Genomic DNA, 18,640 nt, shown 5'->3' with positions numbered 1-18,640 from the left:
GGGGGGGGGGGGCTAGAGGGGCTTGAGCACCCGCCCCTTTCCTGATGAGTGCCCAAAGTGCCCTTTTGTTGAGGCAACTTTTAAATTTTTTTTATTTATTTATTTATTTTTTTTATGTGTGTGTGCGTGCGGAGTCCTGTCTGTGCCCCTCAACAATAATATTTAACTATTAATCATAGTTTTGCTAAATAGTCAACGGTGCAATAGACTCAATACTTGAAATGTGCAATTCACTTGTATTTTTATTTTTATTCCTATTTATTCTATTTATCCCCTTCGTATATTTTATTTATATTGTCTCTGTATTTATATATATGTGTGTGTGTGTGTGTGTATATATATATATATATATATATATATATATATATATATATATATATATATATATATATATATATATATATATATATATATAATATTCTGTAACTCTGTAACTCTGTAACTTCTGTCGGTGCTGTGCTTTTTTGGAAATCGAATTTCCCAGAGGAACCCACCCGAGGGATTAATAAAGTTCTATCTAATCTAATCTAATCTAATCTAAAAGGATCTGGCTTGCATCAGTCACATGATCACATTTAACCAATGATCGCCCTCGACGGCAGAACGCGCTGGTTACGAGCCGGGAACGAGCTCACAAAGAGCACGCGCATTTTTTGCGGTCCGGAGCTGTAGGAGAAACACAAGTTAACTCAGAGACACAGACTGATGCGACAAACCCAGTAAGTAGGTGTACAGCGTACACTGTAGTGTGTAGCACCCAGGAGTATTAGCTTATTACGTACACGTTGGTAAGCTGTCTTGTTGCAACTGACGAACTGAAACAAACGAGCGTGCTGTGTGTGCAACAGCGCGACAAACATTACCTGTCCTTTTATTAACTGCACAAGTAGTGCTGGTCATAGCTGCTGGCTACCTGGCTGTCATGGGTCTGTAGCTCTGTCACCGTTTTAGGGAACATATTTAGTTTTAAAGTAAGTTTCTGGGCATTTCCTGCCTTTCTGGAGGGATTATATTTCACTAAAAAACGATCTAATATGCATGTCCACATAATAATTATTATAATTATAATATATTAAAAAACACACGCTGTATTTTAAAGAACATACATTAAGAAGCAGATTATATTAGATTTATATTTTAAATAAGACAAAAGTTGGATTTTACAGCAGTAAAAAGATTGTATCTCTACAGTTTAAAAATGTAATAAGCTTTGCCCTGCACAGAGTGGATAGTGAAACAAATGGAATCATCATAAATACATTATTTCATATTTATTACTTCCCCCTCCTCATTGCTTTATTATTGTAGCTCTAGTAATAAATAATAATGTAAGGATGCCCATAGTATATACAGTATTCTGAAGAAGGTCTAAAATGTCACTGTGTGTGCATGTGTGTGTTTTATTTAGCTGGATTTAAAAAAATATTACTCATGATATAACATTGTGCAGACATGGCTGGTAAGGACATGAGGAGGAAACAGTAGGAGCTGTGTGAGGCTACTAAAGGCAGTGCTATAACATTTTTCTGTCATCATTTTATTATAGATTAAGTGCAAGAGTTGTTAGGTGTGGATAATTAGATTATAGTTTATTGCAATAGCAAGTTGTGCCTTGTTCTCAGATAGACAGCAAGTGGAGAGTGATATATGAAATGATGGGAAGGAAGGAAGAAGAGAAGCAAAGAGTGATTCACAGGCAGAGCCGAGTTTATGTCACAGTTTTTCGTTGCCTTATGGTTCCAAGCGCTGTCACCAATCTTTGCATTTTGTTATTATCTCATGACACTTGTTTAATCAGCTACCATCTCTCCTGTGGACTTTTTAATGTCTACAGTCTCAGATCAACACAGCCCTGCCCTTCCCATATTAGATTCTTGATGAATGTGTGTTGTTGTTATTCAGCATGGTTCAATGTGCCCCTTTTTAACTTTGAGCACCCGCCCCTTTAAACCTCTCTGCACGTCCCTGTATTTAAGCATGTAAGACATGGTTAAGACGACCTGCTGAAGTTCAAACTTAGTATCAGAAGAAAGGTCAAAGTTACTTTGACCGTGGCATACGTGTTGGTGTCAAACAGGTTAGACCTAGTTTTCACAGACATACTGGGATCTGCAGGATTTTTCTGCATATCCATCTCTAGGATTTACAGAGAATAGTCAAAAAGAAGAAAATATTCAATGAGCAGCAGTGTCCTATTGATGTCAGAGGAAACAGGAGAACAGCCAGAATCAAATAACCAGTCATTTCAACCAAGATATGCAGAAGAGCATTTCTGAATGCACATGTTGAATGCACATGAATAGCAGAAAACCACCCCAGGTCCCATTAGGGGTCTTAATACCAGCTGAGCATTGTTTAAACACCACAGCCTGCCTTTATGGCCACAGTGCACCTGACTTCTGATAGCTTCTTCCACCAGTATCACAAACCATGTCACAAACTTCAAATCATGTGAAATTGTTTTCTTCTACATGACAGTGAGTTCACTGTACTCAAATGATCAACACAGTCACCAGATCTCAATGAAGTAGAGCACCTTTGGGGAAAGGAAGATTCACATCATGGATGTGCAGCTGACTAATCTGTTTCATGCTATCATGAACCAAAACCTCTGAGGAATATTTCCTAGGCAAAATGCTGGTCCAACTTAACACAAGCAACGTGTACATAACAAGTGGCATTTTAAGTTTCTCTATAAAAACATGTTAAATGGCCTGATTGGTCATGAGGAGGATGGAGCTGTTAAGGAAAGTAAATGTTGTTTTTTTTAATAAAAAAAAAACAAAACCTAAGGAGGATTTTAAAAGCTGTCAGGTGAAATTACTGTAAAAGCTTCACTGGACTGTGAGTGTCAAAAGCCTTCAGCCTGAGTGTGTTGTTTACTGGGAGGAGTTAACTAATGCTATTATGCCAAGGAAGCAAAAAAGCACCTGAAAACCAAATGGCTATTATCAGAAAAATGTTGCCTACTGTAAAGCATTGGCTTTAAATCAAAGAATGCAAGAATCTGTGTTGGATTGTGTGAACATGTCTGATGACAGGAAGAAGTTATGTTGTGTTAGCAGAGCGGGGGGGGGGGGGGGGGGGAGACAAAGAAAGAAAGAAGAGGGGAAAAAACCCACCAAAACTTTACATGTCATGCTAAAAACTGTTGTATAAGTCACACTCATGCGCTGAACTTTAAAATGTTGACTTGTTCTTGGTTTCTTTGTTGGGCACAAAAAGGTTTTTAAAAAGTATGATTAACTACAAACTTAATAAAATTAGGCAAAATTAAATAGGTTGTAGTAAATATTTCTCCAGTAATTTGTACATAGTGTGTCAGCGAAAACCATCATTGAAGTGATCTTAAAAGTGCTCATGTAGGATAAAACATAACATGTTGCAGAGTGACAATTTAGCAAGATGTGATAAGTAAAAGGAAAAAAATATATATATTTTTTTTATCTTTAAACATGCTGCTGTTTCCCAGGTGGGCTAATATTTAATCAGTGTGCATGGCACATGGAAAAATACGTGGGAGCATGACTGAGATAAAGAGCTGTGAAGCTGGGCTGCACATCTGTATATAAGGCTGCTGCACACTCCTCTGCTATGTGTAGATTTGCAGGCACAGAAAACAAACATGAAGTACTTCATTCTCCTTGCCCTGTTTGCTGCAGCATGTAAGTCTTTGCACAAAATTTCTCGATTTGATCATTTGAACAGAGAGTTTAACACTGGAACTCTCCTTCTGTATTGCAGATGCTGCTCCCATTGACGATGACAAGATCATTGGAGGCTATGAGTGCACAAAGAACTCTGTGCCCTACATGGTTTCTCTGAACGTTGGCTATCACTTCTGTGGAGGCTCCCTGATCTCCAGCTCCTGGGTCGTGTCTGCTGCTCACTGCTACCAGTCGTAAGTACAGAGAGCATTCATCAAATTAATCTAATGAAAAAATGCACGCAGGGCTGCTAACCCCTCTAAAAGGGCATACTAACCAAACAAGTAGACACTTTACTTGAATACATTCCTCTTCTGGCTCTCCCTGCAGAAGGATCCAGTTGCGCCTTGGTGAGCACAACATTGCTGTCAATGAGGGCACTGAGCAGTTCATCAGCTCTTCCAGGGTCATTCGTCACCAAAGCTACAACAGCTACAACCTGGATAACGACATCATGCTGATCAAGCTGAGCACCCCCGCCACCCTGAACAGCTACGTCAACACCGTGTCCCTGCCCTCTGGCTGTGCCAGTGCCGGCACCTCCTGTCTGATCTCTGGATGGGGCAACACCAGCACCAGTGGAAGTGAGTCAAAGTCACACATTCAGAAAAAAAAGTGTAAATGTTGATGTATGAGTTGTATAACTTTTAACTTTTTTCCCGCCCCTTCTAGGCAACTACCCTGACCGTCTGATGTGCCTGAATGCCCCCATCCTGAGTGACAGAGACTGCAGGAACTCCTATCCTGGAGAGATCACCAACAACATGTTCTGTGCTGGATTCCTTGAGGGAGGCAAGGACTCCTGCCAGGTATGAGCTAAAGCCATCCTGACTGTTTTAGGACAAACCAAACTTCAGAACACCTCTGCTCACACTTGTCTTTTCTGTGCCTCAGGGTGACTCCGGTGGCCCCGTCGTGTGCAATGGCCGGCTGCAGGGTATTGTGTCCTGGGGTTACGGCTGTGCTCAGAGGAACAGGCCTGGAGTCTACACCAAGGTCTGCAACTACAACAGCTGGATCAACAACACCATGGCTAACAACTAAATGAAACTACAGTTTTCTAACTAAAGTTTCTTGTATAATTAACTATGAAATCTGATTCAAATAAATAAATAGTCAACATCATTTCATGTTGTTCCTTGTTTTGTGCTGTTGGGTAAATCATGACAAGAATCATCAGTAAAGCAGATAAATCATAATCACACATGTTGTTAACAATTAGCATAAGACAGTGGTTCAAAAATGAAAATTATATTTTTTTTAGTATTTAAGATTTAATTAAGTTCTTTTTAACTACTTTACATTTAAGACCACAGCGAGCTGCATAGATTGATTACTTTATAAATAAAATTGTAATTTTTCATTCATCACTTAGTGGTAATGCATTAATTAACCTTATAAACATTAATATTTGTTTTGGTCAATGACTCTATAAAAGTTTTCTAAAGTCATTGGTTTTAATTCAGCAGTGTGTATACATTTTATAGAAAACAATAATTTTATGTTTAAATTGAAGTCACAGTCTTACACTCTTGGTCTGTAAGTCTGGAATTTTTTTCATAAACAGATAATAAAAACAAATTATCCAAAGAGATCCACAGGCAGCACAGTATATATATACACATCACACATCACATACATCACATACCCAATGCAAGCTTCTTCAAGCTGCTGCCGTCGGGGAGGAGACTGCGGAGTCTCCAGGCCAGGACCAGCAGGCTGAAGGACAGCTTCATCCATCAGGCTGTCAGGAAGCTTAACTCCCTCCCGATTCTGCCCCCTCTCCCCTCTCTCCTCCACGGTCTCACTGAACTCTGTCACACACACACACACACACACACACACACACACACACACACACACACACACACTCTGACTCACTCACTGGCCTGCACCAGTTACCAGTCACTTTGTGGAGCATTGGACTGCCATTACCTCATAAGACTTTGTTGTTACACTTTCTCTTACCGTACATTACTAAATCTCCATTTGCACTATTTGCCTATTTGCACTACTCTGCCTGGTTTACACTCAATGTCACTTACCCATTATATTGTATATTGTATAGCTTTCTTGTTATATGTAAAATTGTATTTATTTAAATTTTTACTTTTTAATTATTTTACTTGCATTTTTAATCACTTTTATATTTAAATATATTTAAATGTTCATTTGCTATTTATCTAGGGATTGAGAGTAACGCAATTTCTATTCTCTGTATGTCCTGTACATGTGGCAGAATCGACAAATAAAGTTGACTTTGACTTTGACACATACTGGTGAATTAAGTATGCTCAAGCTCTTTAATCAAACTTGTATTGTTTCCACTAAAATATAATTATTGTCGTTATCCATGAGTTTTCAACTTCAAAGTTTTACAAAAATGCAGAAAAAAAATAGTAAAGCACATTATTATTGTTTTATTGAGATTCCACATTACACTCATTTACTTGTACTTCTGAACAGAAAACGTGTTTTTGTGGTTCAATGTGATGCTTGGTTTATTTGTGCGGGGTCAAATTTGATACAATGTGTGAAAATAGGAGTTCAATTAAATATTTTCCTATTAAATAATAAAATAATTAAAAAAATGTAAACCTTTTTTTGACAGTTTTTAAAAAATTTTTTTTTATGTTTTCTTATCTTTATGGCAGGTGTCTAGTCTAATACATTTGTTTAGCACTATACTTGTCTCTCACTTACTGTATCTTCTTTGTGAAGAGACACTAAGAGTATAAGAGTATTATTTACAAAGCTATGCTTGGATTGCTGCCTCCTTATATTTGTACTTTGGTCACAAGGACAAATAGTGGTTCTTACTCCTTGCGCTCAAATGATCAGCTGCTGTTGTCTGTTCCCCTTGTCCGCACAGAGCTGGGTAAGAAAGCCTTTGTCCACTCTGCGTCTTTTTCGTGGAACATGTTACAGAAAGACTGGAAACTAACTGAATTGTTGTCTTTAAATGTTTTTAAAACTAAACTCAAAGGCCTACAGGCTGCCTCAATAATGTGTAATTGTTTTGTGTAATTTTAACTTTGTTTGTTCGTATGTATTTGTCTTGAAATGTGCTGCCTCTTGGCCAGGACTCCCTTGAAAAAGAGGTCTTTGATCTCAACGGGACATTCCTGGTTAAATAAAGGTTAAATAAAAAATAAAATATAATGCTACATAATTATACAGTTTTTCCATCATTAATTCAAATCTTTTATAAATGAAGTGTATGTGACTGGTGGTAGGACTAAACCTAGATTATAAGCACTGACCTTTATCAACCAGATGTCTTTTCACACGCTGGTCAGATAACAGATTGTCACAGTGGGTTTAAAATGGCAGCAATTTGTTTGACTATCAACTGTTCTTCTGTTATTATTTGGTTGTGAAACACTATAACACCTTTAGTATATAGCTAGCATATAGCTGTTGCACCATGTAATACGATCTGAAAGGCATCTAATTGACAATGATCCCAAACATAATGCCAACGCAGAAAAAGCATACTTGGATAGAAAAATACAACAAAAAAATGAAACACTATCAGCCATAGACAGGCCTCCCCGGAGCCCAGACTCAACATTATTGATGCAGTGTGGAATCATCCTGAGAACAGAACAAAATGAAGTCAACAGCCAAAGAAGAGCTGTGAATGTCCTTCAAGAAGCCCAATCCTGAAGACGTCTTCAGACAATAAAGGTTGTCTAAGAGAGTTTAACCCTGTAAGAAAGAAATTTCTAATTATTTGGAACTGAGATGTTTATTAATCGTTATAACAAAATCCACAAAACTTTTTTTTTTTCCTATATCATGTTGTGTATGATTTATTTTTTGTATCACATTCGATAGATTGGCAACTTTTTGTTAACAAAAATGTTAATTTTAGACAAAAAGAACTTTTGTGCATAACATTTTGAAATTATATCAACTATTGATCATGTTGATGAGATAGAAGTCTCAGAAACCCATGTATTAAATATGATAGAAAGGCATTATAGGGTTAAGCTGTGTTGTAAAATAAAAGCGATCATACCAAATACTGATTTTCAAACTTGTTGCAATCGTACAAACTCAGTCTTTCCCATTCATATTTTTTGAAATATACATATTTCAGTAGATCTCCACAGATATTCTTCATTTTCCAAGCAAAACATAAAGAAATGAGGGTAAGTTCAATACTTTCACACATTATAGTATACCAACTTTTTTTTAAATCACACAATAATAAAAGTAGTATTTGGGTTTCAGTGGGATACATAAACATCAGGGGCCTGTGCTTCGTACCGCGCTAAGTGAGTTAGCTGGATTAGATTGTTGACGATTTCGCGTGATCCTGGATCGTTCGGTTCCCCGAAGCTCATCCGGGACTTGCTGTCATAGCAACAGAGCCGTAAGCGTAAACCTGCTGGGGAGCAGGTTTACTTTATGTAAACAGGATTAGATCGCGGCCACGCAGGTATGTCCGCGTCATTCATACGAAAGCAACAGCGATATTCCACCACTGTTTCACCATAAATAAATAACATCACTGTAACTAAAGATAATGCAGCACTTGATCCTTTTATTGATGTCACACAGATACATACAGGTCATTCCCTAAAAAAGGGAAATCTACTATTAACATTCTATTACATGTATGTGATTATTACAGATGTAATTCATATTTCAGAGTAGTAATTGTAAATTACTTTGTGTAATCAAGATGAGAGACCACGGCTATAAAAGCCAAGGTGGATTTGGGAAGCCTGTCGCAGCCATGTCCTGTCCGTTTACGCGAGCAACCCATTGCGGAAGGTGCAAGATTGATAAGGAGAGTCCTCAGAATTCAGCGTATATTGCGGGACAGACAGGATCCTTTAGCTCAGCGCGACAGTGTGCTCATAGAGAGATATCGATTTTCCCGTGAGGGTATTATTCACTTAACCAACTTGTTGACGAGGGGGTGCAGGACCACCACCTGTCTTTTTTTTTTTTGCTCTGCCCTTTTCTTGGTTGCTGTTATGAACAAACAAACAGATTATTTCAGGGTCTCTTTCCAAGAGACGAAAAGCAATATAAGTGATAAATATTACCATTCTGTAGAATATTCTTATATTCCACTTTTACTTGTTCCCATGTTCTAGTGGGTCCTGTTGTGGCTCTAATGTGAAAGGGGATATAATATAACATATTATAATATAATATAATGTAATATAATATTGGATAATATGGTGTGATATGATAAATCTACCCTACCGCCTACTGGTGTTGGCCAGAGGGGCCGATGGCACAATATGGCAGCCTGGCTTCTGTCAGTCTGCCCCAGGGCAGCTGTGGCTACAACCGTAGCTGCCTCCACCAGTGTGTGAATGTGAGAGTGAATGAATAGTGGCATTGTAAAGCGCTTTGGGTGCCTTGAAAAGCGCTATATAAATCCAATATATTATTATTGTTATCATTGAATTACTTACGAGTTTGATTTGTCAGCAACTTTCTGCCAGCCCTCTCTCCTTGCTTTTGCAGCCTTTGCAGTGTTCTCTTGCGTTTTAATTAAACTCTGAAACTCCTGAAATCCCTCACTCAAGAGTTCTTGCTCTGCTGCCGAAAAATACCGAGCGCGCTCCTTCGACATTTTCGCCGACCAATCAAAGGGTTGCCGATCAATGTTTCTACTATCGATGCGTAGCCCCTGTTGGGCCACCCAGTGATCTCACATTACTTCATCCAGCTATACTAATCGTCAACAACAGGTGTGTTCGGGGAACCGGAATAGCGAGCTCAGAGTTAGCGCGATGATTTGGTCTTGGATGTTTCATTTGATCTTGGATGTAGTAAGCGACGTACGAAGCACAGGGTCCAGGACTTTGCCCTTATCTTCCAGACAGTGGAAAAAAAAAGGACAAAGATACTGGTGTCCTTGTTATCTAATAACAAGGAAATGGTAGGTCTAACAATATTTTGAAGGCTTTTATTCCTCTGATGATAATTTAATACTTTTAAAGATGGTCAAATACTACAATTATAAGTTTTTGCTTTAAAATATTTTATTAAGACCCCTTATTAACTTAAATACACAAACTCGGTACCTATTGATCAATCTGACTTATTGCCTTTCAGTGCGAAAACATGCCGGAGAAGGCGATATAACTTAAAAATAAAGAATAACGATTTGATTACAAAAGTGATGTTTATTTAATTAAGACAAACTATAGAAGAAAATTATTTACAACACTGCAAGGTGTCCATTCAGAAACTGCTTTGAATTGATAATTCTTTAAAGCAGCGCTCCCCAACCCCCGGGCCACGGACCAGTACTGGGCCGCGAGAGGCTCGGGTGTGAAATTTATGGTTTTCAGGGTTTTTATTGTTAGCTGCTAATGAAGTTAGACAATTACACAGTGAATCCGCGTTTATTATTATAATTACGAAATACCGCAGTTTTTGTTTTGGTCGCATCATTTTATTTTGTTGTATTCATCCGCGGCCTTAAAGGCCGGTCTGTGAAAATATTGTCTGACATTAAACCGGTCCGTGGTGCAAAAAAGGTTGGGGACCACTGGTTTAAAGGACTCCACTGAACTCAAGCGTGACATAAACACAAAGCATGAAAAAGCATCTTTTCCAAAAGCTGTAAACAGTGATCGTCGTTCAACAAAACAAGCTTGGCTCAACAAATGAGGAGTGTGTGTTTGTCAGTATTTATTGAAAAACTTTGCAATAATTCAGTTTATCACACAGGCTCACAAAATGATTCACGAGTAAAACTGATAGTCACTCTTAAAATGTAAATACAAAATGCCAGAACACGTTATTGTTGTGGAACAAAACAAAATTGTAATCGGTACACTGTAACAGCCAAGAAAACATCTGCATGAAGTAGATTTTAATACTGAACCCACAGTGTCAATGTCCAATATGTTGTATTTACTTGTTAGTCAGTCAATCCATGCCTCATTAGTGGGAGCAGTACTGTGTCCCCCCCCCACAGAGCACAGTGTATTTTCTCCAATTTGTAAAATGAGAAAGATGTAAGGCGGCAAGAATGTGACGGTTCAAAAGAATAGTGAATAATGTGCTCAAAAGCAAAACAAAATCCATCCAAGGAGCACTCTCTTTATGATTTTAGAAATTTTTACATCAAGTAAAATTTCTAAAATCATAAACATGTATCCAACAGGCCTATTTCACAGCAGCCATTTGACTTAAAATAGCAGCTAAACAGACAGGAAGCTTTAATAATGTGTTTAGATTAGTGACACCTGTCTCTCCCTACTATCTGCTGTGGCTGCTGCGAAATAGGCATAATGCATAATCCCAGGGTGGCTTCTGGTTAAACTGAATTTGACACAGAGCACTCGTATCAAATTTGCACGTCTCTCTTTATCTACATGTCTTCTGTTCATTTTATACGAATTTAATTACAGAATACTAAAAGGAAGGTTAGTGGCTTTTAGCCGCAGGCGTTGTCTAAACCTGACAAACGGCTGACTAAACGATTAGAGCATAACCTTCCAAGTCACTTGAGTGTCTAAGTTTCCCAGGTGTGCAACAACATTTCATTACCTTTATTCAAAGTTGTCTTGATGCATGCTGAATCATCCAGGTAAGGAAATCCCAAAAAGTTGATTCAGTTCATCTGGACGTGATGTTTTCAGTGTGACATCCAAGTGACTTCTTCAGTCTCAGCTGACTGCAGGTTTCCCCAACATATTAAACAGTACATTTGCATTTCCACAGCTGTTTTTAACTTGAACCTTTAACTGCTTAATAAACTTAAGAAAATGTACTTTGCATATTTGTCTTCTCTCATAAAATGAACCCAACGAAACCGGCATTGAGATGAGACCCAAGAAGTCGCTTGGATTAGTGATGAAACATTTCTCCCACAGCTCTACGTCCAGATAAACATAATCTACTTTTGGGGATTTATCTAAAGCTGCATTTCCACCACAGGTTTCCCAAAGAATAAGGAACCTGCGTAGTAAATCAGGATGTTTTCCAGGGACCTGCAATATTTTAGAGTTTTGAGGAAATATTTAATATTTTGGGTGGCTGTAGCTCAGGTGGCAGAGCAGGTCAGCCACTAATCAGAAGGTCGGTGGTTCGATCCCAGGCTGCCTCCTGGCTGCATGCCAAATATCCTTGGGCAAGATACTAACCCCATGTTTGCCTACTGGTGGTGGTCAGAGGGCCCGGTGGCGCCTGTGTCCGGCAGCCTCGCCTCTGTCAGTGCGCCCCACGGCAGCTGTGGCTAGAATGTAGCTTGCTATCGCCAGTGTGTAAATGTGTGTGTGAATGGGTGGATGACTAAATGTAGTGTAAAGCGCTTTGGGGTCCTTAAGGACTAGAAAAGCGCTATACAAATGCAGGCCATTTACCATTTACCCTAACAAAACATCCTTTCTAAGCGGTATTACTGTGAATGGGGCTTCGGTTCACGTCTGCAACTACTGCACTTCTCACTCACATCACAATATGCTGCAATACCTCACAAAATATGTTCAATCTAACCTTTTGGATCCACTTTGTGATGACTGCATGTCTATTTAGTGACAAAGAATTGCGCGCTCACCTCCCTCATTTCACATTACAACATCAACATTTTAGTGTGCTCTACGCTGAAGTAGTGATCTGCAATATAGTGGCATGCCTAATTTGCCTAATCTTCACAGCTCTTTAAATCATGGTGGAAATGCAGACGACCAACAGTCTGAAGAAAGCTTTTTGTGCCTTGAAATTTCCTGGGACATTTGTGTGGAAATTTAGCTTAATACAGGATTACAAGGACCCCAGAGTGGAAAAACGTGATGGGCACAGAACGTCGATGGCCACTGAAATGTATTTTGATTTAAAATCTTTACACCTGGCCTCTAGCGTGCTGCAAATAATGCTGATAAAGGTCTGAAATGGCTGCGTAGGAACTTCCACACACAGCACAGCTCACACCATCTGAAGGCTTTTCATTTGACATGCTGGCATTCTGAGTCACGTGTTTCTTCACAGTTCTTAAAGGGGTAATGGGTTTTCCAAGTCCATTTTTACCTACACTGTCACAACTGGCCTCTTTATCTTGCACTACGTTTGCCCTGCTGGGATGCTCAGAAGAATTACCCAAATCAGGATCCCGGCTTTGAACACAGGAAGTCACAATTGATTCTTGAAAAACCGGGTCTGGATATTTAGATAAGGGATCTGAGAGAGATTTAATTTCCTCAGAAGCCTGGCGTAATGTTTCTATGCCATTATTGGTGGGAGGGTTTAGCGTTTTCGTGTTTGACGGTGCATTGCGATCATCTACTGATAAATCAAAATCAGAGTCTTTGCGTATGTCTTGCGTTGAGGAATGGCAGAGCTGGTGACTAAACAGCATGTCTAGAGTTTTAAAGCTGCACCTGCAGCGCTCGCATTGATAAGGCAGAAACACTTTCTTGGGCCTGACTTGAACCCACTGGAACTCTGGGTGCTCACTCATGTGTTTTTTGTAAGGCTCTACAAACCGAAAACCTTGCCCGCACTGAGGACACGTGAAGCGGCCATCCCTGTGACGATGAATTCTCTGATGGTGCCACAACTTTTTCCAGCTTCCTAGTGTTTTACCACAGCAGGCACAGGTGTAGCTTTGACCTGGGGCGTGTGTGAGCATGTGGGCTCTGAGCCTGCCCATGTGTCTGAAGAGTCGCCCACAGTTTGGGCACAGATATCTCCTGGGATCTGATCTGTTGTCTACTTTGTTTAACTTTGACACTAGGTGTGAGAGACTGTGAGCTGGTATGACCGTGGACTGGAACGGTTTTTTCAAGTTGTTGGAGCGTTTCTTGCGGATGATCTGTGGCTGTTTCTTCTGTGTTTCACAGCTGGCAGCTGCCACCAGAGCTGAATTGTGCGCCGATGAGCACCTGAGCGCAGGCACTGTGTACTGAATTAACGACACAGTCTCCTCCTCCTTAATCGCAGAGCTGGAGGCATTTTTTTCCACGCTGCACTGACTGCGATGGGCGTTGAATTCAGACAGCACACCGAACAGCTTGTCGCAGTACAAGCAGCGATAAAGCTTTGCGCCGGTGTGCTCTCGCATGTGGGTGTTGAACTCCTGCAAATGGTCAAAAACATTCTTGCAGATGTGGCATGTGTACGTTAGCGAAGGCTTTGGGCGTCTGTGTTCTTGCGCGTTGTCATCGCTTCCCAAAGGTCTACATGAGTGATTTTTTGCATTGCTGTAGTGAGTAAATGATTTTTCACAATGGGTGCAGTTGTAACGCTTCACAGACCAATGCGTGAGCTCGTGAACACGGAGGAAATAGGCCTGCCCGAAAGCTTTGCCACAGATGTCGCACTTATAAGGCTTCTCTCCTGTGTGGACTCGGACGTGTCTTATGAGCGCCGATTGAAATGGGAATGATTTGCCACAGTACTGGCAGACTTTTTTCTCTCTTTTTTCCACTGCTCTTTGCAGCTCCCTGCTGCTTTCCTCTGCTGGTTCTCTGCTCTGTTCCTCAGCCTTGCTGTTCTTACACTCCTCGTTCAGCTCGTGTGCGTGCATTTCCATATGTGCAGCGTACTCAGAGCAAGAGAATTTAATCTTGCAATATGGGCACTTCTGATATATGTTGCTCTTTCTGTGGGTCTTGAGATGAAGATTTAAGTTAGAGTTTTTGCTAAAACCCTTGCCACACTCTGAACACTTGAACGGCCTCTCTCCTGTATGAATGCGCTGATGGATGACGAACTGAGACAGAAACTTAAAAGTACGACCACAGTAACCACATTTCAACAGGGTTTTACCCCCCTTTTTAGTATAGATGACATTTTCGCCAACATTGGCGTTAGCTTCCTTTTCCTCATCACTGCAGTTTGTTTTTGGTTGGGTGTCACTACCCGCTTCGTGGTTCTCTACAAGACGCTCTCTTGGTAATAAAACCTTGTTTACCATCCTCCTCCTCTTACCACCTCTCTTGCGTCGAAAAACAACATTTGGAACCTCAGATTTAACTAAGGGAGTGGTGCTGTGCTGGGAAGAATTGGGGCTATTTGACCTGGGCGCAGGTTTTAAATGCTCCAGCTCTAAATTCTCAGCTTTGACAGCAAACGGGGCCCCAATAGATGTCCGCATTTGCTCAGGGGGAGTCAGGGTATCTGTGCTAGAGGGCTTTGGCAGCTCTGCATCTGCTGGAGACTCTGAGAAGTCTGGTGTTTCTGATGGTGACTCCTCGCTGCCATTTATGTCCAATGACTGATTTACTTTAAGGTTATCAGTCTGAGTTGGGTTTGGCAAATCAGATTCTTTCAAGCTGTCTGAAGGAATAGCTTCAGGCTCAGGCTGGGAATTCACCTCTGCTTTTGGTAATGCAGTTTTGTCTTGTTGCTTCTCCTGCTCTAGTCCTTCCCCAGAATGCAGTGGGAGCTGATCATCCCTCACATCTGAATCAGTCTCATGTTTGTCAGTGTCCAACTGTTTTTCTGTCTCTGTGCTTTTTCCGCAGTCTATGTCAGTGCTCAACGTCAGCAAGGCCTCCTGGGATTCATCCAGCTTGGACACTTTTGCTGGAAGTTGCTGATCAATTTGCAACTTAGTCCTTCGTCTCTTCACACCTTTAGAGTTGGATGTACGAGTACTTTCTGTAGTCCCCGCTTCAGTTTGTTTTAGATCCTCCTTGTCCTTCTTGCTATGAGATTCTAACTTATCATCCTGCATCAAAGTAGGTTGCTCCACCCTACTCCTCAGTGTTCGTGCAGGACTGCTAAACTTATTAGCATGAGAACCAGGAGCAGCCATAGAAACCTGGTTTTGAAAAGCTGCCATTTCTGATTTTCTTGGCCTTCCTGGTCTTCTTTTTGGCAGCAAAGGAGCAGCGACTTGTACGTTGTTATCCAGGACAGGCTGAGGAGCGGGCATCTCATTATGAGCCGCACTATTTATTAACTTACTATCCACAGCGTAAGGCAAATCGTCACTGTTGTGGTTTTCCACACTTGCTGGCAAAGGTATGGTGGTACTAACTTCCTTATGCTGAACAGCATCTGCAGCATCTGGACCTCTTTTGTCTTCAGTCGGGGCTGGTTTGATTTTACGGGGTCTCCCACGTTTCTTGTGGATGATCACGGGCTTCCCTTGGCTGTCTATTGCAGAGCTGCACACGCTAGCAGGAGTCAGAGATTTTGCTTCCACCTCTGCCTGCGAGGGCACTGCCTCACTGCGCTGACAGTTTCTCTCACCAGCGCTTTCAGAGCTGACATGAACATCAGACTCCCGGCTCCCAGGCTGTTTCAACGCCGTCCCTTTCATTTTATCTCCCCGCCTGGAGTCCACGTCTCCCTCACTGCATGTCTTACCTTCGGGTATCTGTGGAAGTAAAAAGAAGAGTGAACATGAATGAATTAATGATTTTATTTTTTGTTGCACAAATCATTTGGAAAAGCATGTTTATTAAAGGTGGAAAGAATAAACACATGAACATGAATCATTTGCACATTTCAAAAACTATAGAGCGATATTTGCACAAATATATCTACCAAAATTGGTTCAAACTGGAAAACTAAGCGTGCATATTCACATATGCACAGATGCATGACTTCATAACACATCACATCAGACTGCGGTCTTCATTAGTGCAGATTTAAATGACGCTGTATACTGTAATAAACAGCACAAGCTCATCCACTTGTCTTTCTTACTGGCTACCTGCTTGCAGTCCGAAGAGGCATGATTGGAACTGCGAGGTTGAGGTGCCACAGAAGTTAACTCAGAGACTGTATTTTGGTCACTGCTTCCTCTGCTGAAGGACATTTTACTCCCCATGTCAAGAGTCTGTGGATTAAACAGCGACAAGGAGGTTGTAAAACGAGCAGCGACGCGTAAAAGCAAAAACGCTTCGGGCTGGGGAGTAATTATTCCCAGGATGAAAAATAGAAAATTACTAATAAACTGCATGCCATGCCCATTTGTCGTGATAAGTTTAAAGTGGATGGTTGAACTGGGATCATCTCATGCACCCACTGACTATTTTTACAGATAGGGGTACCAAACTGCAAATTTATACTGGAGAAGTATAGTAAAGGCCATAACTGGATCACACACAGCCAGATTTAAGCTCAATAAGCATATGCTGCTTTGCAAAACTTCAAGTTTTCCCCAAAAAAGATGAGCAACCTTTTAAAATTATCTAAATCCGCTGGGAAAGAAGCAGAGTTTGCAACTGGTTTTACAGAGAACTGCTGAGTTTCATAACCTCAAGACTTGAAAATACACCTCTAAGGGGACTGACACCCTTTTCCCATTACATTTCCAGAGGTAAATCTAGAATTTCTTCTACAACAGTTATATAAAAGTTAGTCAGAAGCAGATGGACTTTGCCAATTTAAAAAAATAAAAACCATACAGCATCTTATAAATAATGATGTATCATTACACAACTGCTTACAAGCTATTTATCTTTAGGTATCTTTAGGTATCAATAGGTATCTTTAGCATCAATAACAATACTCTGTATGACAATATTTAAAGCTCATCATCTATCACCAACAGTTTAAAGCGACCGGACCCGCAGAAACATGCACACTATCCAGGCTCAAAGTAGATTCACTGCAGTTTGCAAAAGCACAGGGCATATGCATTAGATGTAACAGAAGAAATCCAGCCTAGCTTGACAAGATGTGCATGGTTGCTATTGTTATCCTGCCTTTCATCTCCACTGCAGGAACACTTCATCTGATGGAGACTTTGTGATGCTCACGAGCTGCTGACTCACATTTAAACCCCCTCTCAGACACAGCCGTGCCCCACTGGCTCACTTCTATAATGTTTTACAGCATTTACAGATTTAAAAAGAAACACGGCTACCAGTTATCATTCAAAGCTACCAAAGCCGTGACTAACAATGTGAGTTAGGCGTTATCGTGTGCTAGGCCACATCGCTAGCTCCGATAATTTGACATCACAGGCCACACGAACCTTAAGCATTAATCTCTACGCCTGCTCACACAACTTTCTTTACAGCAAGTAACGCATGTGTAGTTCATCTGTGATGGGTGATAGTAAACACAAAGTGCTTGCCTGCGTGGGAGAGAGTCAGAACTGGTTTCTGCGTAGCCATGCGCTGACCGCCGCTCAAACTAGAACTAGCTAGCACTGGCTAACTCAAGCTGTGGCTACGAGGCATTTTGGACGCCCTTTTCTTACAGGGATGCACTGATCTAAGAGCTGAGCTGTTAATGTGGGCCTCGCTTTTTCTTCTTTTCTGAACAGTTTGCAGAAGTGAATCAGTCGGTATCCACACACAAAGCAATCTGAAAAAACTGTTAATTAAGCCGAGCGCACAGAGCGCGTAGTTAGAGTGCTGTGGGAAATTTCGGAACTCCTCATGGGGAAAACTTTAAAAATTGTAATCAGAACACGCGCACACAAAAACAGCAGATTTGTTCTGTTTGTCAATATGTGTGTGTTGCTGAGACAATTAGAAATGTTATAAACAAGAAGCGTGGAAGGCAAAAAGACATACATTCATTTAGCAATTAACAATAACGTGAGTATGCCCAACTCCTACTCGTTCTGCAGTTTTAAGTTTTCGCAGGGAGTCCGTGTCAGATGTGCAAGCATCAAGTATCTCAATGTACACCCAATATATATCCAGTTTGGCATATGTTATCTTAACACATAGGATTTAAATTGACGCTTCTATTACACACAGACAACAAGTGAACTCCGCATGAGCGCTTCTGCAGCATCTTTGATTTTAAGGTATGGATGTTACCTCATAATGAATGGACGCACTACGTCGCTTTGTTTGTGCTTTGAAACAGCTCCCTCTGCTGGAGAACCACTAATGACAATGAAACTGTCATCATTAGTTTGGTGGATACAAAAAACAGGCAATTTTAAGAGTGGAGGCACAAAACTTGATAAAAATTAAGAAAAAAAAACCCCCTAATACACTATTAATATACCTCATTTTCAGACAGTATCTTTA

At 40.5% G+C, this 18,640-nt stretch overlaps 2 protein-coding genes across 4 annotated transcripts; one reads left to right on the top strand and one right to left on the bottom strand.

Moving 5' to 3' along the window:
• The first annotated feature begins 598 nt into the window (after nucleotides 1–598).
• On the top strand, nucleotides 599–4,830 carry prss1 (serine protease 1). 2 transcript variants are annotated; one of them, XM_085422176.1, is made up of 5 exons: nucleotides 599–719; nucleotides 3,745–3,901; nucleotides 4,038–4,291; nucleotides 4,380–4,516; nucleotides 4,602–4,830. In XM_085422176.1, the coding sequence occupies exons 2-5, from the start codon at nucleotides 3,813–3,815 to the stop codon at nucleotides 4,749–4,751; spliced, it is 630 nt and encodes a 209-aa protein (XP_085278302.1). In that variant the 5' UTR covers nucleotides 599–719; nucleotides 3,745–3,812; the 3' UTR covers nucleotides 4,752–4,830. The 2 variants fall into 2 exon arrangements, with proteins under 2 accessions (XP_085278302.1, XP_085278301.1); XM_085422175.1 differs by lacking the exon at nucleotides 599–719 and adding an exon at nucleotides 3,603–3,665.
• A 5,533-nt stretch (nucleotides 4,831–10,363) lies between these two features.
• LOC146658523 (uncharacterized) lies at nucleotides 10,364–18,382 on the bottom strand. 2 transcript variants are annotated; one of them, XM_085422173.1, is made up of 3 exons: nucleotides 17,728–18,382; nucleotides 16,357–16,482; nucleotides 10,364–16,017 (listed from the first exon to the last, which is right to left on the bottom strand). In XM_085422173.1, the coding sequence occupies exons 2-3, from the start codon at nucleotides 16,471–16,473 to the stop codon at nucleotides 12,535–12,537; spliced, it is 3,600 nt and encodes a 1,199-aa protein (XP_085278299.1). In that variant the 5' UTR covers nucleotides 16,474–16,482; nucleotides 17,728–18,382; the 3' UTR covers nucleotides 10,364–12,534. The 2 variants fall into 2 exon arrangements, with proteins under 2 accessions (XP_085278299.1, XP_085278300.1); XM_085422174.1 differs by lacking the exon at nucleotides 16,357–16,482 and having other exon boundaries at nucleotides 17,728–18,378.
• Nucleotides 18,383–18,640: the final 258 nt, after the last annotated feature.

Source organism: Rhamphochromis longiceps, linkage group LG11, assembly GCF_057381845.1.
Source record: "Rhamphochromis longiceps isolate RC_006_pf linkage group LG11, R_longiceps_female_GT1.1, whole genome shotgun sequence".
In the NCBI taxonomy this organism is placed as follows: domain Eukaryota; kingdom Metazoa; phylum Chordata; class Actinopteri; order Cichliformes; family Cichlidae; genus Rhamphochromis; species Rhamphochromis longiceps.
This window is presented reverse-complemented; position numbering and strand designations above follow the sequence as displayed.

Excerpts from the sequence above, each read along its gene's own strand:
- LOC146658523 (XM_085422173.1), bottom strand. The coding sequence starts at position 16,473 with ATGGGGAGTAAAATGTCCTTCAGCAGAGGAAGCAGTGACCAAAATACA. Across the intron at positions 16,018-16,356 it reads CCTCTTCGGACTGCAAGCAG|ATACCCGAAGGTAAGACATG; the intron begins GTAGCCAGTAAG and ends TTACTTCCACAG.
- prss1 (XM_085422175.1), top strand. The coding sequence starts at position 3,626 with ATGAAGTACTTCATTCTCCTTGCCCTGTTTGCTGCAGCAT. Across the intron at positions 4,292-4,379 it reads CAACACCAGCACCAGTGGAA|GCAACTACCCTGACCGTCTG; the intron begins GTGAGTCAAAGT and ends CGCCCCTTCTAG. Across the intron at positions 4,517-4,601 it reads GAGGCAAGGACTCCTGCCAG|GGTGACTCCGGTGGCCCCGT; the intron begins GTATGAGCTAAA and ends TCTGTGCCTCAG.